The sequence below is a fragment of the Ictalurus punctatus genome, chromosome 15 (genome assembly GCF_001660625.3).
Source record: "Ictalurus punctatus breed USDA103 chromosome 15, Coco_2.0, whole genome shotgun sequence".
Lineage (NCBI taxonomy): Eukaryota > Metazoa > Chordata > Actinopteri > Siluriformes > Ictaluridae > Ictalurus > Ictalurus punctatus.
Window position 1 is genome coordinate 9,745,349 of NC_030430.2, and position 26,628 is coordinate 9,771,976.

General features: G+C 38.0%; 1 protein-coding gene across 6 annotated transcripts in view; it reads left to right on the forward strand.

The window, feature by feature from the left end:
- Positions 1-26,628, forward strand: part of znf512b (zinc finger protein 512B) — a 165,725-nt gene that overhangs the window by 99,112 nt on the left and 39,985 nt on the right. For 5 of the 6 annotated variants that reach the window (XM_053686208.1, XM_053686210.1, XM_053686212.1 and 2 more), the window contains 4 exons: positions 13,535-13,791; positions 14,503-14,574; positions 17,371-17,478; positions 17,570-17,697. In XM_053686208.1, the coding sequence (XP_053542183.1) occupies positions 13,535-13,791; positions 14,503-14,574; positions 17,371-17,478; positions 17,570-17,697 (565 nt within the window). The remainder of the gene's footprint in view (positions 1-13,534; positions 13,792-14,502; positions 14,575-17,370; positions 17,479-17,569; positions 17,698-26,628) is intronic. The other variant, XM_017487264.3, reaches the window with a different exon arrangement.

Here is a 26,628-nt window from a genome sequence, read left to right on the forward strand (position 1 = left end):
GACAGAAAAATAAAGATTTTTTTTTTTTTTTTTAAATAGAGAGGAAGTGAAGAGTTTTTAGGAGCTTTCACACAAACAACCAACATTCAGTCTTCGCTGAGGACAATAAGGCTGATGTACTTTTTACAGGTGCTGCGTGAAATGTCAAGTCACTTGACCACTGCAGGCCTATAAATAGGTGTGATTTCACAGACTTCAGATACCAGTCATGCACAAGGGTCCTTCCCATAGTGTGAAGCTCACACAACGTTGAGTTCCCTTTGAAAAGGAATAGAAATGTGAGAGGGATCTGTTTCAGAGTGATCTATGGTGAAAACACCCAGGGGATCATTCACAAAATAAGCAGTGCTGGTGATTTTAACACTCTGGTTAAGTAAGCTGCTCTTCCTGAAACCATGGTAAATCTATCTGCATGTAAAATTTAGGGGTGTGGCTTTAAGACACTTGGTGTCTTAATAGTGCTGAAAGTGGAAAATGTGGTTTTAGCACGAAAGGCTGGCTTAACTGCTGTAATGGCTGGCCAAGGAGGAGATGCAGGATGCATGTATATTGAGGAAACCAGGCAGATAAATCCAAAACGTGAATCAATAGCGTGGCCAGAAACAGGTAATCGGGCAAGGTCAGGCAATCAGCAAACGGGCATTAACCATGTAAAATTGAGTTGAATAACGAGGACATGAACAGGATCAATACAATGACACGGAAATGAGGAACAAGGCTTGGTACATGACAGAGACAATGAGCAACAGAGTGTAATACTTTGCGTTTGAACAAAGACACACAAGGGGTTTAAATAACAAACATAATCAGGGTTGAAACAGAAATCAGCTGAGAAAAATGATGACACATAAGGGAAACAACCAATGACCCATACAGGGGTGGATACAGGAGGGAAATCATAACAAATACATGTGTAGAAAGTAAACAAAGTCAGTGTCAACTGTGAACCTGGAAAACAAAATTAGAATGTAAATGGGATCACACTAAATTAGCAGTATTTCAAACAGCATGGAAGGAGTGTGTCCTGAACTACATAAAAACTTGTCATGCTACTAGATCAATGTATCTCCACCCTAAACAAAAATAATCCTATATTCTTATTTAATACTGTAACAAAATTAACTAGGAATAAGACCACAACAGAAACATGCACACAATCATTATATAGAAGCGATGATTTCATGATTTTTTTAAATGGCAAAATTGAAAATATCAGGCAAAAAATTCAGACTATTAATTTAAAATCAGACAGTTTTATAACTTAAACCTGTAGATAATAATATAATAGTATCAGATCACTGATTTGAATGTTTTATTCCCCTTCAAGAGACCAAACTAATTTCACTAATTTTCTCATCAAAAGCCTCAACTTGTATACTCAATCCCTTACCTACATGTTTCTTCAAACAGATCATTCCAGAAGCAATCAAACCTCTTCTAAAAATAATAAATTCTTCCCTTAGCACTGACTATGTACCTAAATCATTTAAACTAGCAGTTATCAAACCCCTGATTTAAAAAACTATGATAGCTTTCTCTCATCTTAGAAATTTTTTTCTTCTGCACTACACAATGCAGAAGAAAAAAAGTCACTTTTATTTTTTATTTATTTATTTTTTTTACCTCTAGGTTGAATTATTGTAATGCCTTACTGTCTGTCTGTTCCAGTAGGTGCATAAAAAGCTTCAGTTAGCCCAGAATGCAGCTGCAAGAGTCCTTACTAGAAGCAGAAGATATGACCACATCACCCCTATCTTATCCATACTGCACTGGCTCCCAATCAAATTTCACATTCATTATAAAATTCTACTATTGACGTATAAAGCACTGAATAGTCTCACGCCATAGTACCGAGTGAACTCTTGGTCTTTTATGAGTCCAACTTCAATCAAAAAGTGCAGGCTAATTGTTACTACCTCGAATAGTGAAGGCTACAGCAGGGGGTAGAGCTTTCTCTTACAAAGCCCCACTGTTATGGAATAGCCTTCCAATTAGTGTTCTGGACTGAAAACATGTTTAGTCAAGCCTTTTGTGAATAGCTTAGTTAAAGGAGCAGATCTGGAGGGCTCATGGGCATAGAGTGTTGTGGTGAACTGGGATGTTTAGATCATGTCCCTGCCCAACTCTCACACGTTCACTCAGGTTTGTTGACGGTGGAGTGGCTGGCCACGTTATGTCCCAGGATGCTCTCATGTCTGTGTTACCTTCTGGCTCTCCCTTTTAGATGTGCTGTTACAACTAGTGTTGCCGGAGTCCATGCTTACACTCAAATTGCATTGTCCTTATCCATTACAGGACAATAAACATAATAATCTCTCTCTCTCTCGCTCTCTCTCTCTCTCTCTCTCGGTCTCTCTCTCTGTTGAGCTACACAAGCTACTCCTGAGATAAGCACTGATCCTGACCCCTTCTGCTCTCCAGACCTGCCTGATCCATCCTGATGCCCTACTTCTGGTTGGAGTTCTCATCAATTGGAAATCACTCACTGCTGCTGAGGTTGGCCCCACATGGACAGCCTGAAGATCATTGAGATTATTAATGATGGTACCACGTAAAAACCGTGCAGATGATTTTTGGACCACAATTCATATAAACAGCTATGCTATGAAGGCTTAGGACTACAACTGCTATTATTGCTTTAGGACTGCAATTACCATGAACAGTTTTGCACTCAAGTATCCATCAGTGAACAGTGGACAACTTCAACAAAACAGATTTCATATGAAAAGTGTAATGAATTTCCTAGTTACACAATTGCACTTTTTGACCATGTAGTGTACACAGTTATAGAATGTATTTATTTATAAATGCACTATCCGTTGTCACCAAGATGAGCATGGGTTCCCATTTGAGTCTCGTTCCTCTCCATGTTTTTTCCTCGTGTCATCTCATGGAGTTTTTCCTTGGCAATGCCGCCTTTGGCTTGTTCGTTTGGGATAAATTCATACATGTAGAGTTGGTCTACTCGATGGACTCGAGTCCAATTATGAATGAACTCGGACTTGAACACACTCGGATAAATTTATACTCAAACTTGACTCAAACTTCCAAATAATTTGGACTCATTTGGAAATTTTTCAGAGTACAGTGCCTCATGTGTAACATGAAAAGAAAGATAACATTTATTCATTTAGCCGACACTTTTATCCAAAGCGACTTACAAATGAGAAAATACAAGCAAAGCAATATATATCGAGCAGAGAACAATGCAAGTAGTGCTACCATACAAGATCTTTTAATTGAGTTCTAGAAGAAGCAAAGTGCACAGAGTAGAGGTGTAAGTGCCAGAGTAATTTTTTTTTGTTGTTTTATTTTTTAGGGGTTGGTTAGGTGTTCATGGAAGAGGTGGGTCTTTAGCTGTTTCTTGAAGATGGTGACAGATTCTGTGGTCCGGATTGAGGTTGGAAGTCCATTCCACCACTGAGGAACAGTTAGTTTGAAGATAAAAAAATAAATAAATAACAACATAAAATTAAGATAAGTTCTACATATACCTCTGTATCTAATTTTTTAATTGAAACCATTTTTTGATAGGAAACTAGTTAATAAAAATATTAAGTATCAATGGCAAGATTTAATTGTGGTATTTTTGTTACATTTATGTTGCCATTGGTTTGTGATGGTTAAAATATTAATTTAACAGCTCAGTGTTGAGTTTACAATTACAATTTTAAATAATTTTTCTCTTAATTACTTATTGGATTCGGCCGGACTCATCTCGGACTCGGCTAGTAAGGACTCAGACTTGAGTCCAACGTGGCCCCTTTTGGACTCAGATTCAATTAGTTAAGAACTTTGTCTCGACTCGAACTCGACAAAGGTGGAAGTGGACCCAACACTACATACATGTAAAATTTATATCCTGAATTTATATATTTCTATAAAGCTGCTTTGGGACAATTCAGATTATTAAAAGCACTATACAAATAAAATAAAATAAAAAACAATAATAAAAAAACTGAATTGAGATGTCATATACTTACGTTTTCTAGTCCTAGTCAAAAGCTTAGCCTCAGCATTTTGGACTAACTGTAGGTGTAATGAGGCATGAAAAATACCATAGTAAAATGAGTTACAGTAATCTAGTCTGGAAAAAATAAAAGCGTGTTTAACAACCTCCATCCCTTATTGGAAAGAAGTGACCTCTTCACAGAATTTATGTCCCTATCAAATTTTAAATCAGAATCAAAAATCACACCAAGCTTCCTTGCTTGATTGTGTAATTTAGATGCAAAGGGGCTTGGGTGATTTATTATATGTTTATATGTGTCGACCTAGGAGGGTTGAACACTACAACTTCAGTTTTTGATTCTTTAAGGTGGAGAAAATTTGCTGACATACATTTTGTAATATCATTAAAACAGTGAAAGAGTGACTGTAAAACAGAGTTGTCCACTTGCTTTAGAGGGAGATCAAGCCGAGTATCATCAGCATAACAATAGTAGAACATATTGTATAAAGAAACAAAACTTATACATATAAAGAAAACAAAACTGGGCCCAGTATAGAACCTTGTGGAATTCAACAGGTAACGGTGCAGAGGAGGAAGACACATTTCCCAATTCTACAGAGAAAGTTCTCCCTTTAAGATAGGTGGAAAACCATTCAAGGGCAGTCCCTTGAATCACAGCACTAAGATAATGAAAGACTGGAATTGCAAAATTTCTTGAACCAACAGCTAGCAACAGGTTGTTAGACACTTTAAGGAGGGCCGACTCTGTACTGTGTTGTGTTCTAAACCCAGAATGCAATTTATCAATAATACCGTTTCCATTTAAAAAGGAGATAGCTGATGATGAACAACCTTTTTTAGGATTTTTTATAAAAAGTACAGTTTAGAAATTGATCAATAATTATTTAGTACTTTTGGATCCAGATTTTGCTTTTATTTATTTATTTATTTATTTTAAAAGAGGTTGTCCCACAGCATGTTTAAAGCAGAATGGCACAGTAGCACTTAATAAACTGCAGTTCATTATTAACAGTACACTTAAACCAACAACATCCATAACTTGAACAACAATATGAGGGACAACAATATCTAGAGAACATTGCACCGGCTTCATTTGCTGAACTAAATCCATAAGGCAAGAGAGCAATACAGGTTTAAACTCACTTAATTGGGCTACTAATAAGGGTGGGCTAAAATAGTCTTTAATATAATCTTGAACAAGATCAGAGGGTGTAATACTATCTCTAAGAGCATTTTACAAATGAAAAACCTTTAAAAAACCTTCACAGGCTGCCTGATGAATTTCTGGAAATGTACTTTTGACAGGATTTAGTTCTGTATTTATTGTGTTTTGGACTATTTGAATTCTTTTTAACAAGATGTGAAAAATATTGTGCCTTAGCTGCTTTAATCATCTGCTGGTGTTTAATCATACAATATTTTAGCATGTCATAAGACACCTGCAGCTTGTATTTCTATAATTTTCTCTCTGCTTTCCTCAACATTTGCCAAAGACCACAGGGATCATTATTGAGCCATGGCTAAAATCTAGATTTTGGAGCTAAAGTTTGAAAAGGAGCACAACTGTCCATAATGACACTACAAGTAGAATTGGACATTGATACCAGCTCGTTTAAACCCAAAGCAGAAGGTGGAGATTTTAAGGTAGTACTGATTTTAAGGTACAAGATACTGTCTTTAAGAATGCGTGATTATTCACGCGGTATCACGCGATTTTTCACGCGGTATACTGCACGGTATATAAACACGTGATTCGTCACGTGTGATCACACGGTATACTGCAGGCATAGCAATTCATTTAAAGCATCATGAAACACTAAACTACATTTTTTGAGATTTTAACAGAGGTGTTCGTATCACACATAAAATCTTAGCATCTGTTAATTTTAATTGTAGGAGATAGCTGGGTAATTTTGAGTTTTTTTCCTCTATTTTCGTCTTCCTCATCTCGGGTCCACAGGCAGTGACGTGGCAGTGTACTATAGTACTTTGATGACTTGCAGGTGCCTCATAATTATTCATGAGCTTGCATGTTCTTATCCTATGAGAAGATGCTGTCTCTTAATTATTCATGACAGCACATGGTGCTTTCCTACAGATGTAGTAGATGAGAGAGGCGTCCAAATGGGTCGCAGGTGTTTGTTTCAGTGGTTTAAGAGTGCGAGTGTGTTTATTCTGGAGATCTATGAGAACAGGAGAAAGGTGGACTTTGGACTTGCTCATGAAAGCAGTTTGCGTCTACACAATGATGCTGTTCTCAGTCCCGAGAACATTTCTATCCCTTCAAATGATGTATGTCTAATTTTAACCATAACAGTTTTACTTGCCTTTTGAGCTAATTAAACCGCTAAAAGCTCTGTGGACCATCGCATGCAAAACTATACAACGAGAGTCCGTGTTGAAGGGAAGAACCTTTGCCTTTATTCGTGAAAAACTCGAGCCTATTACTAATTAGCATTCCAACATTTCTCTCATCCACGCTGCCTCCGGTTTTGTTATGTTTTCCTCTATAGTCACACCAGGGGCTAATAATTCAAATAGACAGGGCTTAGGACCTGCACTATCTATTATGTCTCCATTTATCCCTGGGGATTCAGGAGGAGAGAAGTCCTCTGCCTCATCTGCAAACTTTGTCATTATCCATCTTTTTTGAGTGTTCTGATGATAATATCTGATTATCATGATTATCTGATGATAAGGTGATAATAGTTGGGAGGAAGGGGAGATCCATGTGTCGATAAGTAACTGGCAAAAAAGTTGCAGGATTCATCCTCTTCAAAAACACAAAGAATTTCTTTGTTGCTGAACCCAGTCCTATGGAAGCTCTAAGCGGCCTTGCATTATTATTATTATTATTATTATTTCTTTGCCTTTATCCTTCCCACAGCGAGTGACCTGCAACTTGTATACATGGTATAATTTTGGGTATAAAAAGAGTATCTTAGAGAGGCAGAGTCTCTCAGAAATAAAGATGGGCAGAGGTTCACCAATCTTTTTTGAGATGTGTTGCTGACATCAAATTGAAAATTACCATAAAATGGTACATTTCCTCAGTTTAAACATATGTTTTCTATGTTCTATTGTGAATAAATTATGGGTTTATGAGATTTGCAAATCATTGCATTCTGTTTTAATTTACATTTTACGCATCTTTTATATGTTGATGCTGACAGTTGTTGTGTCTTCCTCATTTTTTTTTTTTTAGCTGGAAATCCCCACAGATGCCTTTTCTTTCAGAAGAGCGAACATTTGAAATCATGCATGAGGTTTATTCATGTAAAAAAAATAAAAATCAGGTTGCTGGTGCTGCCATGGAGGTATGCAAATAGAGTCTCTGGATTTTCTGTCAGTCTCCTGTTTTTGTAAACCTTTCATGCAGTTCATTTGAAATATCTTTTGGGTAGTTCAGTGGAATAGCCTCCACACTTTAGGTTTGAGTGGGCCTAGGGTTTTGGACAAGACATTTTCACACCTTCCTTTTCACACCTCCAACATGTAGGTCAACTGTGCAGTGGGCATAAAGACATAGTGGTGGAAAGTAAAAGTAATAATATTAATAATTACTTGAGTAAGAGTAATTAAGCATAAGATAAGAAGACTACTCTGTGTGTGTGTATTGACTTGCTCGTTTCTTCCCCGTCTCCAGGACGCTAAAAACGTGAGCGGTTGTTGTCAGACCACTGCAGCATATCGCAAGGCACGCAAACTCATTGTACGTTATTTAAACTAATTATTAAAGCTAAATATTTTCATTAATATTCAACAGTAGTGGAGGAACGGCACAGAATATAGCGAAGTAAAAGTACATTTCATTAAAAATGAACTTGAGTAAGAGTATAAGTATGGCCAGTTAAGTATTAAGAGTAATTTTTTTTTCAAAAAGTTACTGAAGTAAATTTAATGAAGTAAATGTAGCATGTTACTACACACCTCTGATTATCTGCGATAATTAGGATATGTAAAAGTACTCATTTGATAAATGTTGCCTCATGTTTAAATTAATACATGAAATGTTTTTAAAAATGAATTTTTAGTTTAATTTTGATCGATTCACACAGTACGGTACAATATAACTCAATTCAATGATGTGGAACCGATGTAGGAATTAAGTAAATAGATTTTTTCAGTGTGTGGACTTCTATGTTCACTTTAAACTAGTTCTAAATTAACTTTTAATCTAAGAAAAGAACAAAAGTTTCCATTCCTGCTTATTTAAAGCATTGAACTGAGCTGAGACTCAATTCCAGACTCAAATTTCAGGCTCGACAGTGTTTAATGTGCTCTGCTGCTTGTTACAAAATGGTTCTGAGAAAGGTTCACAATTCTGCTGGCCAAGCACAAGCCGATGATGGGCTTTAGTACAAGAAACAGCATCGTTTGGTGGTAAAAGAATGTATGTGTATACAGTATGTGTCCAGGCAGAACTAATGTATCTGCTAGCAAGCAATGTTTATTCAAATGAAACACGATTGCCCCACTGGTCCTGTATTTCCTGTGCCGGCAGCAAGCGCGTGATTCTGTGTGATACTGCATGAAATCGTAGGATCCCTTTTCTTTCGACGTGCATTCTTAATGGTCACATCTGTAGCGGGTAAGATGTACAGTGCCCTCAACTAATATTGGCACCCTTAGTAAATATGAGCAAAGAAGACTGTGTAAAATTATTTAACCTTTTGATCTTTTGTTTAAAAAATCACAAACATACTCTGCTCTCATGGATAAAAAACAATTGCAAACATAATACAGGTTTATCCAAACAAATATATCTTTGTTAAATATAGGTGTGCAACAATTATTGGTACCCTTTTAGTCAATATGTTGTGCTACTTCCCTTTGCCAAGATAACAACTCTGAGTCTTCTCCTATAGCGCCTGATGATGTTGGAGAATACATGGCAAGGGATCTGAGACCATTCCTCCATACAGAATCTCTCCAGATTCTTCAAATTTCAAGGTCCATGCTGGTGGACTCTCCTCTTCAGTTCACCCAACAGGTTTTCTATGAATTTCAAGTCAGGGGACTGGGATGGACATGGCAGGACTTTGATTTTGTGGTCAGAAATTTTTTTTTGTTTTAATATTGATGTTTTGGATCATTGTCCTGCTGGAAGATCCAACCACTGCCCATTTTAAGCTTTCTGGCAGAGGCAGTCAGGTTTTCATTTAATATCTGTTGATATTTGATCGAGACCATTGTAGGACCTCAGGGTGAACCAGGGAGCAAAGAGGGTAACAGAAAGAAATAAAAATGAGCCACAATCCACTTAGACAGCCCTTGACCATTCAAACCATAAGTCAAAGATCCAGCTAGCCTGGGTGTGGATGAACAAACACACCATTGCGTAAACCAAATGGTCTTTGTCAGAGGGGCCATCTGGCCAGGAAGTTGAAACAAAGCTATAATTCAACTCCATAGAATGCCCCTAGCAGGTTGAGAAACAAGCCCTATCCTGACCATGAGAATACCTTTTTCTGACCTAATTTCTTTCTCACCTACTCCAACCTAGATTAACTATGTGCCTTAATGCTAAGGTAAACAAAGCACCAAGACCAGATGGCTGGACCAAGGCTAACTCCTTTGTTGAATCACCTTTTCACACCACCCCCAGGGCAGAGGACAAACATTTCATGTCTGTTGCATGAAGCCTACTTCAATGTATCATCCTTTTATACAAGGTTTACAACTCAAAATTTGTAATCATCATGCTATTGTGCATCTGTATTCATACCACATAGCTCACAAATTGAGAATTATTATTACGTGTAAACTGATGTACCCATGTCCATAATCCGAAACGGTATTCATTATGTTTTATTAATGTATATAATTACTAGTGTCCTTAGCAAGCTAACTGTTAAGCTTTGTAGACCATATTACCAATATATGTAATGCAAAATGTTGCTATTAGGCTTTTATGATCTGGTATTTAGGCCAATATATTTGGCAACTTAGTCATTATATCCAAGTATGTCATGTTTATCTGTGTGTAGTCGTAACATTTCCAGAATGCTAGCAAACAACAGATTTTAATAACTCCCTACATAATTCCATTTATAAGGGTAAAGAACAAATTAACACCAAGTAGGAGTAAGCATGGATCCAAGAAGTATTATGCAAATTAGTTGGATGGGAAGACTGAACTATCCACCAGTCATTTGAAAAGACGACCTCTGGTTGGTTGGAACACCCTACGGAGGGGTGGACTAGCCAGAAAAGGTTAAAATACAATGACACCAAAGAAGTTGTCAGATCTCAGATCATCAGAAGAACAACAACAAATGGACAAGGGACGGAGTCTGTGGAGAGCCTCCAAAGCTCAGAGAGCTCTCCCCAATCAATGTCTTTGGGGAGACCCAGCCGAGAGCTGCCATCAGCTCTTCAAACCTTTCTCCTACTAGACTTTCATTTCATTTCGTTTCATTCATTATTCCAATTGGTCTTCCGAGATGACACTCAAATGCCAGCCAGACCACTGACGAATAACCATTGCAGGAATCCCCTCAATGCCTTGAGATACTGATTAATTCCCCTCAACAGGCAAGCACAGTACCTCCAGACTCTAGCTAAACTAGTGCATATAATATTAAGTTTAAAGTCCTTCTAAAGAAGTGAAAGTAGATTAATAAGTTGATGGTTCATTCCGGTCATGGTCTGTGAAATAACATACAGTACTAGACTTCATTCACTCTGAAAGCCATGATCACTCCGGTTTGTGTGTGTGTGTGTGTGTGTGTTTGTGTTAGATTAGTTTCTGTGTAGTAGAATAGTTTAATAAAGTCTTGTCTGTTCTCAAATATGTCTTATGTGCTTTACAAAGTCTATTACGTTGAAAATCCAATCTTGCTACACTACTCTTAAAATAATGTTGCACCATAGTTAGGATATTATTGCCAGTGGTCAGAGGTAATATCTAAATGCACAATTAAAAATACAGTAATTTTAACTTGCCGGTGGACGAATAGTTGATCAGAAATAATAAATTAGCCAAATTTCCCCTTCCGAGCTGATCTGCTAGTCTCTCCTTCATATTTGGTGGAGAATCCAGGTAGCTCAATCTAAACGGCTGATTTTCCCTACACCATGATGCCATGTATCCTAATAAAATGTCCAGGTCCTCTGGCAGAAAAACAGCCTCAAAACATTAAAACACCACCACCATATTTAACCATGGGCATGAGGTACTTTTCCATATGGCCACCTCTCTTTGTGCACCAAAACCACCTCTGCTGTTTATTGCCAAAAAGCTCTATTTTGGTTTCATCTGACCATATAACCCGATCCCATTTGAAGTTCCAGTAGTGTCTGACAAGCTGAAAATGCTTGAGTTTGTTTTTGAATGAGAGTATAGGTTTTTTTCTTGAAACCCTTCCAAATAACTTGTCGTGATGTAGTTGAATTTGATTTGTAGTTTTGGAGAATTTCTGACCCAAGACGCAACTAATTTCTACAGTTCTCCTGCTGTGATCCTTGGAGACTTTTTGGCCACACGAACCATCCTCTTCACAGTGTGTTGAGACAATATAGACTCACGTCCAAATCCAGGTTTATTCATAACGTTTGCAGTTGACTTAATTATTTTCAATGCTTTTGTTATTTTCTTATAGCCACTTCCCATTTTGTGAAGCTCAACAACCTTTTGCCGCACATCAGAGCTATATTCCTTGGTCTAACCGATTGTTATGAATGACTAAGGGAATTATGTGTTATCTCATATTCATACCCCTGTCATGGTTGAACTATTTCCTGTTATTATTCACCCAGGAGTACTAAAAAAGTAAAATAACAATGGGAATAAAATCACGGGTGCCAATAACTGTTGCACACCTATATAAAACAATTTTTTTTTTTTTGGATAAACCTGTGTTGTGTTTGCAATTGATATCTATGAGAGCAGAGTATTTTTGTGAATTAAAAAAAAAAATCCAAAAGTTAAACAATAAAGACAATTTTTCATAGCCACCTTTGCTCATATTTACCGAGGCTGCCAATATTAATGTAGGGCACTGTAAGTAGCATGCTAGATAGAGTAAGATTGACTAAAAACAATAATTATGACATGATGAAATATTGACTAATTTTAAAGGATATTTTCATCAGATGGAAAAGATATCTTTTCAGATGATGACTTGCAGTTAGAAATTTATTGTTTGTCACTGCATTTTAAATTTGCTCTTTTTGCCATGAAATAGCCTTTTGTGGTAATATATTACCAAAAAACAAAATATGATATCTTAAAATAAAAAATAATCCAGCCAGCCATACAGACCACTCTTCTATAGCAGGCAAAAACCAGGCCTGAATCTTAACAGGCTTTGATTTAGGTCATAGAATAAGTCTTGTTGAGATATGGTTGTAATTTGACTAAAACTCTGTTAATTTCACGTCAAAGTGGGGCAATTTAGTGGAATTGTCTTATTATCTCTGTGTTTCCTGCAGTTCATCTATTCAAAGATTTAAGTGTGTTGTATAAGACAGTAATAAAGTTACCTGATTGGTTTTCATATGTATGTTTTTGACAACTACAAGTGTCATCTAAATCAGTCTTTAGTTCAAAGAATTCATTCAGTGTGTAGCTGAACTCCCTTCTGTTGATATCAGTCGTGCAGTCCTAAAAAAACAGTGTTTTACTATAACCCCACGCCCTCCACAGCAGCCGAAAAATGACAGAAGATACACTTTCACAAACTATGCAAACAATCCTGGTGAAAAGTAAGCATACACCTATATGTGTGTATGGCCCTGACTACACCACTGGTTGATATCCAAGTTCCAGTCTAGTCTGCGGATGTAACGTTCCTCATGAGTGTTTTCATTGCTGGCCCGTCCTTGATTGAGATTGTTCCTCGAGATTGCTTTCAATTCTCTCAATCATCACTTTGCTGTGTTTTTTCTACTGGAAGGTCACTCAGCGCAATCACATGAGTATAGCACAGTCTTGGTCTGTAATAAATGTAATTAAAAATCTTTTGGTGCTAATTGCAATTGTATGTCTTATTTTCAGCAGGAACAACTCCGGAGAAAGATTATGTAACTACGTTAATAGATGAATATATAGTGGCTGGAGCATACCCATCACTTAAGCTCTTCCTTGTTTTCATTTTTATAAAAATAATATCAAATAAGGAAAAACATATCTATAACACAAACAGTTATAAAATCTTCTATAAAAAGTTCTTAACTGAAGAGAAGTCCATGGATTTAAGTTTTTTTATATACCAATGAAGGATCTTGTAGCTGCATTGAGTTGACTTATTACCAGTGTTTCTTGTCATGAAGCCAAGTTTCAAAATGACAAACTTTTGTGTGTGTCTGCGTGTGTGTATGAAATGTTTCCAAATCCTGTGTCTGCATCTATCATTGAATTAGGGACAAACTATTTACGATAATTCAGCTATAACCATAGATCACTAATTATTACCACATGTTGAACATAATTACTTCCTTGAAACGATAGTTCTGACCTGTCATTAATGATAATTATGATTGACAACCTGTCAAAACTAATCTAAATTTTAATGAAAATCCACCTCTATTTCTCTCTAATGATGTGACTGCATTAAGAGTATGGACCTCTTCTCTCAGGCCTATGGAGAACAGCCCCTCCTCGCCAGTCTTTTTAAAGGTAAAGAAGAACCAGGAAATGTCCCAGCACTTACAGAATGGTGAGTGCTCTGACCAGTTGACAGAGAAAAATGAACAGCACAGCTCCCAGCAACAACAACAAAAGGGAACTCTCTTGGATGGTGGGAGCAGTGAAAGTGAAGGAATCAGTCTACCTCTAGCTTTTCCTGAGGAAGACCCAGAAAGGATGAAGCATAGTAAGGTTACCCCACTCCTACCCTAGATTTATGCCTTAAGTGGCATGCAGCCTTTGGATATGCATTATAATACTAATTATTATTTAGATATTGAAAGCTTTATGTACACAAAAAAAAAAAAAAAAAATGAGAGAAGAAGGTCTAGTTGAGTATCTCTAGTGGAGTTTCAGTTTCATTTGCCATTTGAGGTCATTAAACCACTTTGTGGTCAGTGGCAGCAGCTTGTTCCGTCTTTTACAGCACATGCACAGAGAACATGTATATGTATTCTGTGCTGGAACCATGTTATTTATAGATTTTGTTTGGGTACTGTGAACTGTGTTTTTTGATCAGTGTCTCAGTGCAGGAGTAGTTGTGAGCGTAACGCAAACATTCAGAACTGCTATATAACACAAAATGCAACACACACAAACACACACACACACACACACACACACACTTAGCTTTACTTAGAGTGATTCTGCAATCTTTGTAGCTGATCAGCAGCACAGGACACAACCTCCATTTGGCAGTTAGCCTATTACTAGTAATAAAAAATGGAAGTTTAATATGGCTTTGTCAGTTATCTAAAATTTAACAGGCTTGTATGCCATGTATGTGATGTTCATTTGGTTTGTGCAATTTGGAGGTTAATTATTAACTAACATACCATGTATGAAGCCATGTATGTGAATATGACCTTTTGTTGCTCTCTATTCACCACTGAGCTAGGGAGGAAACAGAAAACTCCAAAGAAGTTCACTGGGGAGCAGCCCTCCATCTCCGGAACATTTGGTCTAAAAGGTTGTACACATAGATACATACATGCATATTATTTCTCTCTCTCTCTCTCTCTCTCTCTCTCTCTCTCTCTCTCTCTCTCTCTCTCTTGCATTATGTTTAGTTATAGTTCAATTTACCTTATAGTGTAGGTAGGAGCATCCTTGCCATTTGGTTATAATTTTTCTGCTCCTTGCTCTGTACCTTGTAATTGACCCTCACTGCACTAATAGCACCATTAGAGAATTAGTCAAAAGTTTAGACACACTCATTCCTTATTTTTATTTTTTCTACATTTTATAATAATAATAAAGTCCTCAAAACTCTGGAATAACACAGATGGAACTAAGGAAACTATGTTATAAAAAAAAAAATCCAAAATAATTTAGTATATTAGCAGCTTCAGGGTAGACACTCTTTTTGCCTAGAATTTCCAGAAATGTTTTCTTGGCATTTTCTCAACCAGTTTCTTGAGGAATCACCCTGAGATGCTTTTAAAACCATATTAAAAGAGTTCTCACCTATTCTGGATACTTATTGGCTACTTCATGGAATATTTTTCTCCAAGTCATCCAGTAAATTTTTTTTTTTTTTTTTGTATATAAAATATTAGTTTTCTAATGAAATAAACGAATATGTTGGCACAATTATATTTTTGTCTACAACACTGATTTCAAACATTTAACCATACACCTTCAGATCAAAAGATTTTTAAGATCATGAGAAGCATTTAAATCAAGTGTCTCCAAACTTTTGACCAGTAGTGTATTTCATATCCTTTTCAAATTGCTGCATGCTTGTTTTTCTCACAACTCTTCTGCTAGAAGAAAAATCACATTACAATAAAACAAGGGTACACAGCCTCTTTTGAAGAAGGGTCAGTTTCACATAAATATCTACACCACATTGTGTAAAAAAAATAAAATAAATAAAAATAAAAAAGTAATTATACTGTCAGGTCCATAATTATTCAGACAGCGACACATTTTCTTTTCAAAAATTGGCCTCTGTACACCACCACAGTGGATTTGAAATGAAACAAAAACAACTAGCAGTGTTACATTATGTTGTTTTTTGCATTGAAGAGTCTGACTGCTGTAGGGATGAAGGACCTGCAGTAGTGCTCCTTCTTACAATGAGGGTGCAGCAGTCTGCTGCTGAAGGAGCTGCTCAGGGACCCCAGTGTCTAATACAGTGTTTATATATATATATATATATATATATATATATATATATATATATATATATATATATATATATATATATATATATATATATATATATATATATATATATGATGCTAATAGTCTGCATTTATAGTAACATTGTTTTGAACCCTGTTTGTTAAACCCCTTGAATTAATGATGAAAGAAAGTCTACACTTCATTCACTTCTTGATCGATTCATTTCAAATCCATTGTGGTGGTGTACAAAGGCAAAATTATGAAAATTGTGTCACTGTCAAAATACCTATGGACCAGACTTTATATAATTAAACTGTAAATGTTTTCCGCACAATTCGTCTTGGTGAATTATGTAATGGTAATGTTTTAATTGTGCCATGTGGTCCACTCCTTAAATGCCTCTTCAGATATCTGATGAAGCCGTTCATCTCACAAATTGCTGACGTGTATCATCAGTTGTCACGGCTGCTAACTTTCTCAATGGTAAATTTAGTTCTTCCAGTGCTTTTTTAAAAGCACTGAATATTTCTGACCCAGTTGTTCTACTATGCAACACCACTACTAATGCAAGTTTTTGATAAACTTGGCATGTATCAGTGACACCACAATTAATTTTTGAGAGCTCTGCTGTATCTCTGTTTAATTGACAAAGAATTATTGGCCAAGTTGAAAATGCAATGCTGAATTGCTGTTCTTGAAAGACTGATGTTTTTAAATGTATCTCTGACCTTCGGGCATAGTATATTACATACCTCCATCATACAGTCTTTCAAAAATTCACCATCAGTAAAGCGATGAACAGATTTAGCAACTAGTTTAGCAATCTTGTAACTAGAAATAAATTTTGCCTCTGACTCCTTACATCTCTTTTCAAACACATTTTGTTGACTTACCATTTGCTTTTTCAACATTTCAATCTTTTCTACCTTCTGTTCTAGCCTTGTAGAGCACTGAGTTTGGTGTGTTTTGTTTCATAGTGTCTTTGTAAATTATATTCCTTTGCTACTGCCACGCATTTCCAACACACAGGGCATGAGAAAATACAAGGATGCGATTAGTAAAAAAAAAAAAAAAAGTATTTGGATGTCCATTCTGGTTTAAATTTCCTGTGTTCAAGATCAACTTTCCTTTTTTAGTTTTGTACTTTTGAACTGAAAAAAATCTTCAGATTACCTGTTTTTTTGTTATGCAGTACTAAAGGAAAATATGAAATCACACACTCAGTGCGTGACTGCTGATGATGACTATAATCTGGTGGATGGGCGATTAGCAAGCAGTAAAATCACCACTAGGTGGCAGTGTATCTCATTTCATGATATTGTTACTGTGACCAGTATATTTATTTAAAAATTCTTAATTATGATATGTTCTTTGGCGGGCCAGACAGAGATTTTACTGGACCACGTCTGGCTGTCTGTTGTGCATCCCTGCGATAAGAGACTCTTATTTTATTTGACTCTCCTCTAGATAAGAGATTTTTAAATTATTGTCTTTTTAGAGTCTATTTTAGATGTTTAGCTGCTTTTTTTGTTGATTAATTCTTTTACCAGCATCTCCTTGCTCTGTCTTTTGTCTTTGTCAGCTTATTTTTGTTTCATGTTCTGTTGTGTTACTATGCATTCTGTGATGTGTGCAGGGATGAATAAAGTGGATGAGAAGCTGAAGGTAGGCAGGACCCAGCGACCAGCGGGGGCACCATTTGGAGGCAATAGCAATGTGGGGGAACCACATTACCATTGTCAAGGTAAGTCTCCTTCTGTCTTTCTGGCTCTTGTTCTCCCACAATATCTCCTGAACATTGGATTCAGTTCTCAGACATGTTTTGTCCTCTTTAGCACCACCCCTTGATTCTGAGGCACAGGATGCCATTTTGGAGCACAGTGAGGTGTCCTGCTCCACTTGCTCCATTGTCACCTACAAGACTTGTCCTGGCTTCAAAAAGCACTTGAAGATCTGTCAAAAGGTCAGCGGTCCAGCTAACTGACAATTGAACTAGTAAGCTGGAGTTCTCTTGGTAATATCTAACTTCTAGTTCAGAAAAAAGGCCTCATTATTTTATCTGGTATTGTTTTATCTGTGTTGTATGTTGTAGGTGTCAGTGGCTCAATTTTTTGTAATAATCTTAATATCAAGCAAAAGGCAGAAGGAACTTAGGAATTGTTATAGACTTTGGTGCCATGCCATCTGATCTCCACAAGTTTTTAATCTATGATACTTGCGATTTCAAAGATTTAAATGATTTTACATTTGATTTTACATACAGTGCATCTGGAAAGTATTCACAGTGCTTCACTTTTTCCACATTTTGTTATGTTACAGCTTTATTCCAATATGGATTAAATTCATTATTTTCCTCAAAATTCTACAAACAGTATCCTAAAATGACAATGTGAAAGAAGTTTGTTTGAAATTTTAAAATAAGGATTTTAGATGAAAATGTTTTATTGAAACAGCAAATTCAGAAAATTTGCTCTCAATGCTAGAGTAGGGATGGCCTCACCCACTTTAGCTTTCCTCTATTAAAATAAGCGGGGTAAGTAATTAGAATGTATTGAAAGAGAAGGATGAGTGCAATCTGTCTGTAATTTTGCATGACAGGTTCTGGTTTACCCAGCTTTGATCATGTGAATTTTGGTCGTTGTAACATGAGAATTTAATGATTTCAGCACACTATTCCAATATAGGATCTACAGTTTGTGCATTTTGTCCATAAAAGTAAAGGAATAGTTTCTGAAATACCTTAAAGTTTAATTTCAATCGCCTCAGATAGCTGAGGTTTAGAGCATATATTATGCTCATCAGCAAAGCACAAGGTCTGGCTACATCAATCCCATCTAGATTCCATTGATCATAATGGTTGCACAGCCATAAATGATGGCAATCATTTGTGATCACAAAATTTGCTTCAAACTCTTCCATGTCCTTGAAGAAAAAAAAATATGTTAGCATGTTGGTGAAAAAAACAAATGCATAACTCTCAAAATTTACCATGCCAAATTAAATGGTACCCAACAAATAAATGAGAAAAATGTCAACTCTTTCTGGGCCCATTACACACATCCATCCATTTTCTATACTGCTTATCCTACACAAGGTTGTGAGGGAACCTGGAGCCTATCACAGGGAACTCAGTGCACAAGACAGGGACATCCTGGACAGTGTGCCAACCAATCGCACACACATTCACATGTTACAGACCATTTGGAAATGGTCAACACATGTGGGCAGTTGTGGCTCAGCTCGTAGAGCGGGTGGTCCACTAATCGTAGGGTTGTCAGTTCGATTCCCTGCCCACATGACTCCACATGCCGAAGTGTCCTTGGGCAAGACACTGAACCCCAAGTTGCTCCTGATGGCAAGTTAACGCCTTGCATGGCAGCTCTGCTACCATTGGTGTGTGAGTGTGTGTGTGAATGGGTGAATGAGACACAGTGTCATATATAAGTGCGCCATTTACCATTTTCCATTTACACGTCTGTGGACTGGGGGAGGAAACAGGAGTAACCAGAGGAAACTCCTGAAGCACGGGGAGAACATGCAAACTCCATGCACACAGGGCAGAGGCAGGGCTCAAATCCCCAACCCTGGAGGTACAAAGCAAACATGCTAACCACTAAGACACTGTACCCCTCCATTACCCTGTGGACAGGCAGGCAAAAAGACAGAGACCGACAAACACAACCAATCACATAAACTCCCCAACTTCATTATTGGGGGCAATCAGAAAAGTGAAAAACAATAAGTAGGTTGACTTATCAGTTTTGTCCAGTAGCAGAAGTGTTGGCTATGACAATGTGTAATGCAAAGCAAGTCAGGATTACTGCATTTCAGGATAGATGGAATAGAATTCTGAATATTTAATAAGTGAATAAATTCATTTTTTTTTTATGATACATACATTATACAGTTGCATCTAAAAAAAAATGAGAATATCGTTGAAAAGTTCATTTTCCCCCGTAATTTAATTCAAAAAGTGGAACATTAATATATTCTAGATTCATTACACATATTGAAATATTTCAAGCAATGTTTTATTTTTTATTTATTTATTTATTTATTTATTACTAAAAACACTGTTGCTCAGTCATCCAAATTCCTCTTTTCAGATGAAATTAAATTTTGCATTTCATTTGGAAATCAAGGTCCCAGAGTAAGAGGGAGAGTGGAGAGGCACAGAATCCAGGTTGCTTGATGTCCAGTGTTAAATTTCCACAGTCAGTGATGATTTGGGATGCCATGTGATCTGCTGGTGTTGGTCCACTGTGTTTTCTCAAGTCGAGAGTCAATGCAGCCATCTACCAGGAGATTTTAGAGCACTTCCATCTGCTGACGAGCTTTATGGAGATGTTGATTTCCTTTTCCAGCAGGACAAAACTACTAGTAACTGGTTTGCTGACCATGGTATTACTGTGCTTGATTGGCCAGCCAACTCGCCTGACTTGAACCCCACAGAGAATATATGAAAGACACCAGTCCCAACAAATACAGACAAGCTGAAGACCGTCTCAATTACTTCAAATATACCAAAGAAATATGTTCATCAATATTAAACACTGCTTTTTTGGCAGTTGCTGGGAAGGACCAGATACTAAAGAGAAGCAACTAACATTCAAACAATAATCTGTGTGACTTGCATCTACATAGAAACTAGCCACAGAAGGGTACTGAATTACAGTGGGGTGAAATAAGTATTGAATGTGTCAAATTTGTTTCAGTAAACATATTTCCAATGAGGCTAATCACATGAAATTTTCACAAGACTTGGTGGATGGCAGCAGATTCTTCGTAAGACTCTCCCAGTAAAGGGCTCCATTCATTGGTCCTTCAATTATATGAAGTCTGCCAGTACCATGCGATGAAAAACAGCCCCACACCATGATGCTTCCACCCCCAAACTTCACTGTTGATAGTGTTTAAAGGGTGATGTGCAGTGCCATTTCTTATCCAAACATGGTGTGTAGTATGACAGCCAAAATATTACATTTTGCTCTTGTCTGACCAGATTACACTCTTCCAGTATTTCATGGGCTTGTCCAAATCAGTTGTAGAAAACTTTAAATGAGTTTTTGCATGCTTTTTGTTTAGTAATTGAGTCTTGCATGGTGAGCGTGAGCAGTGGAATGCAATGCCTATTGGTTACTCTGTGAAAATATCACATGCTGCCTCCAAGTGTTTCTGGAGCTCTTTCCAAGTGGTCCTTGGCTTTTGGGCTACTCTTCTGACTATTCTTCTACTCCCTGGTCAGAAATCTTGTGAGGAGCTCCTGTGCATGGCCGGTTGATGACAGAGTGATGTTGCTTCCACTTGCGGATAATGGCCCCAATGGTGCTTACTTGAGGATTCAGAAGTTTTGAAATATGTCTGTATCTGATTCTATCAATATGTTTTATAACAATAAGATTGCAAAGGTCTTGGGAGAGCTCTTTGCTTTTACCCAGTATGAGATGTTTCTTGTGTGACACCTTGGTAACAAAAAGCCTTTTTTTAGGCCATCAATTTACTAACCCAGCTGATATTAATTTTCACAGATAGGAGGTATAATTACTTATGAATTCCAGCTGGTTCCTTGCCTTACCTTGCCTGTTTTTTCTGTTATTCCACTTTATTTCACATAACTTTATTTTTGGATTTATGTTGTGAATTCTTTATATTTCCAGATTTCTTGAGTTACTATTGATGTCTGGTGTAAATTTAATGTGAATAGCCTCATTGGAAATATATTTACTGAAAAAAAATGCATTCAATACTTATTTCCCCACTGTACATACACTGTAATCTCTGTAAAGGTCCTCCATTTATCCACAAGGCAGTGAATAGCAGCTTCTCTCCATTTACCAACTGTTGCAACGGTATGAGATTTTCATGTTACAAAGATGGATATGGAAGCAAGTGCAGATCTTCAAACATTTAATAAACAAACAACAAAACTAAGACGACTAGGCAGAATACTGTGGCTAAGGCTAAACATAAACTAGGAAACAAAACGTGGTACAGGGACAAAGGTCAAGTTAGACAATACATAAGACGAGGAAGCAGTATAAACAGTGGCTATATATATATATATATATATATATATATATATATATATATATATATATATATATATATATAAGTGCTCGTTAAACAGAAACGTGATACAGGTGCAGGTGGTCATGTGACAATGATGTAGTATGGTGCAGTGGCTGCTGGGCAATGAAGTCTAGAGTTACCTCCTTGATATATGACAATGGTACCATAACCATCTCAGTTATAATATAATGGTTTCACAGTATACGATATTACACTATTATTTATTTATTTATTTATTTATTTATTATTACCATCATCAGTTACAGTGACCCATAAAGGAATGAAAACAGAAGGGTTTTTTTTTTGGTTGAAGAAATGCTTTATTATTATAATAATTTATTATATTTTTAAAAAATGGAAGTATGTGTAAACAAAAGGCTCCATTTTGAAAATGAATAAAATAAATAAGAAATCTCCCATTTGAACAAAAGAAATTAGGAGGAAAAAAGGAGCAGAATCTGCTGTGGCTTTATTTGGAACTATTTTTGTTGGTGAAATAAAAACAGACAACATTGAGTCTAAAATGTAAGCCATTTAATATTAACTTATTGTTTACATGTTAACATAGCATGTTAATTAACTACTAAATGAAAAATAATATTCGCTGTGTGAGCTTTTAAAACAATGTCCTATGATTATTAAAATATACAGTAGGGCACAACTGCTCAGCCAGACTGCTCCTGTCTGTACCTTTAACTCACACAAGCCATGTAGTTTTTCTATCCATGTAATTGTATGTGAATTTTGGAATATCACATGGATAGAAACATCAAACATAATAAAATCTCAAAAGTGTGCTTAAAAAAACTTATGAGCTCAACTGAGTTGGAAATTTTTTTATTTGATAAGAAAACATAAACTAAGATGGAAACACATTTTCCTCGATGCAGGTCAAAAAAGTAATCTGAATTTTTCTCAACAAAACCTGTGATGGGATAATTGCCAGATGTGATTGGATTTTCAGTGCATGTGGCCAATTTATACAGCACAATGGCAATTCATTTTTCTTTTGGTTGCACAACATCTAAAACAATTTTTTTTTGTCATCCTGAAATGCCTGAGCCAAAGTCTGACATCGAAATGATTTGGTATAATTACCTCCTAGAACTGTCTCACACAATTCCATTCTCAAATATCAGGCCTCTGAAACAGTCATTTAAAAAGTCATTTATTATATTGGAAAAAAGATCCACAGTGGCTTCCATGGTTTTAACATCTTCCATTTGTATTGATACTGTGTGGCAGTTTCTCTGGTAGTGACGTTTTTTTCTTCTCTTGAAAACATGGGAGAGAAACGGTGCTTTATTTACAAATGTTTTATGCAGTATTCCAATTTTTCGCATTACGTTAAATTTGCAACTTGGATGGAAACATGGTTAGTGTTTGTGAGCTTGTAAGTCAGAGATTACTGAACGGACAAACGCAGATGTAGTCAGAATGTGGAAAATTATTTCGATGGCACATTTTATGATTAATGGTTAAATATTCACAATTTTTTTGTTAGGGATAAAAGTTATAAATGGGACATATCCCTTGATCTGCACAGAGGAATGGTGTTCTTGGAAATAGGAGAACATGTTTGATGTGTACCTTGTTTGGCAGCCACTTTGCATCCAGATTTTTTGCAAACTGGATATCTGTTGTTGAGGACAACCCCCTTCCGTTGTTGAGATATCCAAAGTAATCCAACAATGGTCAAAAGTCACTTTGGCAAAACACGAGAATAAGGCTTGGATAACGGCAGAGAACAAGTCAACTGAACGTTTACTTTGCAAAGTCAGATTGTTTGACAAAGTCCTTAAATACTGCGTATGGTCTGTATGTGAGATTGGTTGCAGGTGTGTGTAGTTAGTACTCTGGCGAAGGTGAGCGTGTGTGGGAAGTTTAGTCCTCAGCGGCCATGTTTGTAGTTAGTGTAGTGGTGTCTAATGGGAAATGGAGTTGCTGGTTGGCTGTGATATGACAGAGGACCCCCCCTCACGAAGGGCACACTCCGGGAGCAGAGTCCTTTCTGGGTCTGCCCTGGGGTCGGGGTCCTGGACATTCAGGGCATAGTGGATGAAAGTCTCTACATAGCTTTGGGTCCAAGATGTCTTGTGTGGGCACCCAGCACTGTTTCTCTGGCCCATATCCCTCCCATTCGATCAAGTACTCAAGCTTACCCCTCCTGCACCATGAGTTTAGGATGTTCTTTATGAGGTAGGCGGATTGACCATCGATCTCTAGTGGGACAGGAGGGGCGTCAAGGGGCACGTCCATGGCTAGAGGTCCAAGGATGACAGGCTTGAGTCATGAAACATGGAATGATGGTGCTATGTGGCTGTGACAAGGTAACTCCAATCTGTAGGTGACCTCATTGATTTGCTTGATGACCTTGAACGGTCCGGTGTACCTTGGGGTGAGTTTCTTGCAAGCATGCGGTTGTTTCAAGCCAGACCCTATCACCTGGCTGGTATTGCGGGTGCTCACTGCAATGATGATCAGCCTTATGCTTGTAGGTGTGTGAGTTCTGCACAAGACGCTGGTGTGTACTTGCCCAAACCTGTTCGCTCCTCTGGAATCATTGGTCAACTGCCGGTGATTCGGTGGGGTTGGCATTCCATGGGAACAGCGGAGGCTGGTAGCATAGAACACACTTGAATGGTATGAGGCCTTCAGCTGAGTGACGTAGAGAATTTTGGGCATATTCGGCCCAGGGGAGGAATCTGCACCAGTCCTCAGTGTTGGATGCATAGAATGTCTGGAGGAACTGGTGAATCTCCTGGTTAGCTTGTTCCACTCGACCATTTGCTTGTGGGTGGTAGTCAGATGTGAGATTGACGGTGGTCCCCATCTTCTCCATGAAACTAGACCATACCCTTGACGTGAACTGTGGTTCCCGATCACTAACTATCTCCTGAGGGATTCCGAAGTACCTGAACATGTGCTGAAAGAGCAATTCGGCTGTCATGAAGGCTGTTGGGAGGGCGTGTAGTGGAATGAGGCATAGTGACTTGGAAAATCGGTCCACGGTCACTAGGATGGTCGTGTTGCCCTGGGATTCTGGTAGGTCTGTGATGAAATCAATGGATATGTGGGACCAGGGACGTTCAGGTATGGGTAGGGGATTGAGCTTGCTGGCCGGTTATATCCGTGGAACCTTATATCGGGTACACATCAAGCAGGAAGCCACTACACGGTGCACATCCCTTACCAGGTTAGGCCACCAGTACTTAGCCCGCAACAGATGGTAAATGCAGTGTGCACCTGGGTGACCTGTGGCGACCGCCGTATGGGCCCAGGTAATAAGCTCTTGTTGATGCTGTTCACGCACAAATTGTCTTCCGGGGGGGCATGCTGCTGGAACCTGTGACCTTGGTATGTATGGTTTAGTCCAACTCCCACTCCAGGGAGCTGACAATACAAGAAGGTGGGAGAATGAATTCTTTGTGGCTCTCTCGAACCTCAGTGCTGTCTAGATGGGAGAGAGCACTGGCCTTGGTATTCTTGGACCCTGGCCTGTATGATAGGGTGAACTGAAAACATGAGAAAAATAATGACTAGCGGGCTTGATGAGGTGACAAACGCTTGGCAGTGCATAGGTACTCTAGGTTCTTGTGGTCACTGAAGATGATGAAGGGGTGTAATGCACCCTCCAGCCAATGCCACCATTCCTCCAGCGCTAATTTTACAGCCAAGAGTTCTCTGTTCCCCATGTCATAGTTACACTCTGCCGGTGACAACTTCAGTGAAAAGAAAGCCACGGGATGAAGCTTGGGCCTCTCTCCAAACTATTGAGAGAGGATGGCTCTGACACCTGTCTCAGATGCATCGACTTCAACAACTAAGGGCTTGGATAGGTCTGGGTGCTTAATGACGGGAGTAGTGGTGAATGCTTCCTTGAGTTGCTCTTGTGCTGCTTTGGTGGCTGGGTTCCAGGACAGGCGTTTGGGCTTTCCTCTCAGCAGGGATGTTAAAGGGTGTGCGATGGAACTGAAACCCCTGATGAAACGCCGGTAGAAGTTGGCAAAGCCCAGGAATTCCTGTAACTCCTTAACTGTTCCAGGAGTGGTTCATTCCACAACTGCCTGCACCTTACCTTGATCCATGGTGAACCCCTCAGGGCTGATGATGTAGCCCAGGAATGAGATAGTGTGCTGGTGAAATTCACATTTCTCTGCTTTGACATAGAGCTGGTGCTTGAACAGTCTTTGCAGGACTTGCCTGACATGGCGGACATGTTCTCCCGGGGAATTGGAATATATCAGGATGTCATTGATGTATGTGATGGCGTTGCGACCCAGCATGTCCCTTAGGACGTCATTAATCAGACAGTGAAATACTGAGGGGGCGCTAGAGAGTCCATACGGCATTACCAAGTATTCATTGTGGCCTGAGATGGTACTGAAACCCATCTTCTCCCTCTTTGATATGAACCAGGTTGTATGCACTGCGAAGGTCCTGTTTAGTGAAGATGGTGCCTGCCCTGAGTTGTTCTAGGGATACTGGGACCAGCAGAAGTGGGTAACAATACTTTACGCAGCACTGATTTGAGACTCATGTGCTGCTTTCCTCTTGTGTGAGTTCAGTTCAAGTTCAGGATAGCTGTATGGATCTGAAGTTGTTCATCTTATATTTCAGGCTCTACTTCCATTTCAGGTGCTGCTTCCATCCATAGCACTGTCATAGCACAGCAAACCAGTGACTACATTTCCCATCCTGCACTGCGGCTTACAAACATGGCCACAATAGACTGGAATTCCCAGAACACTCACATTCATTCTAATCACGCACAGCTGCATCAAATTCACAGCACTCACAACCACAGTATAAAGAAACTGTTTGA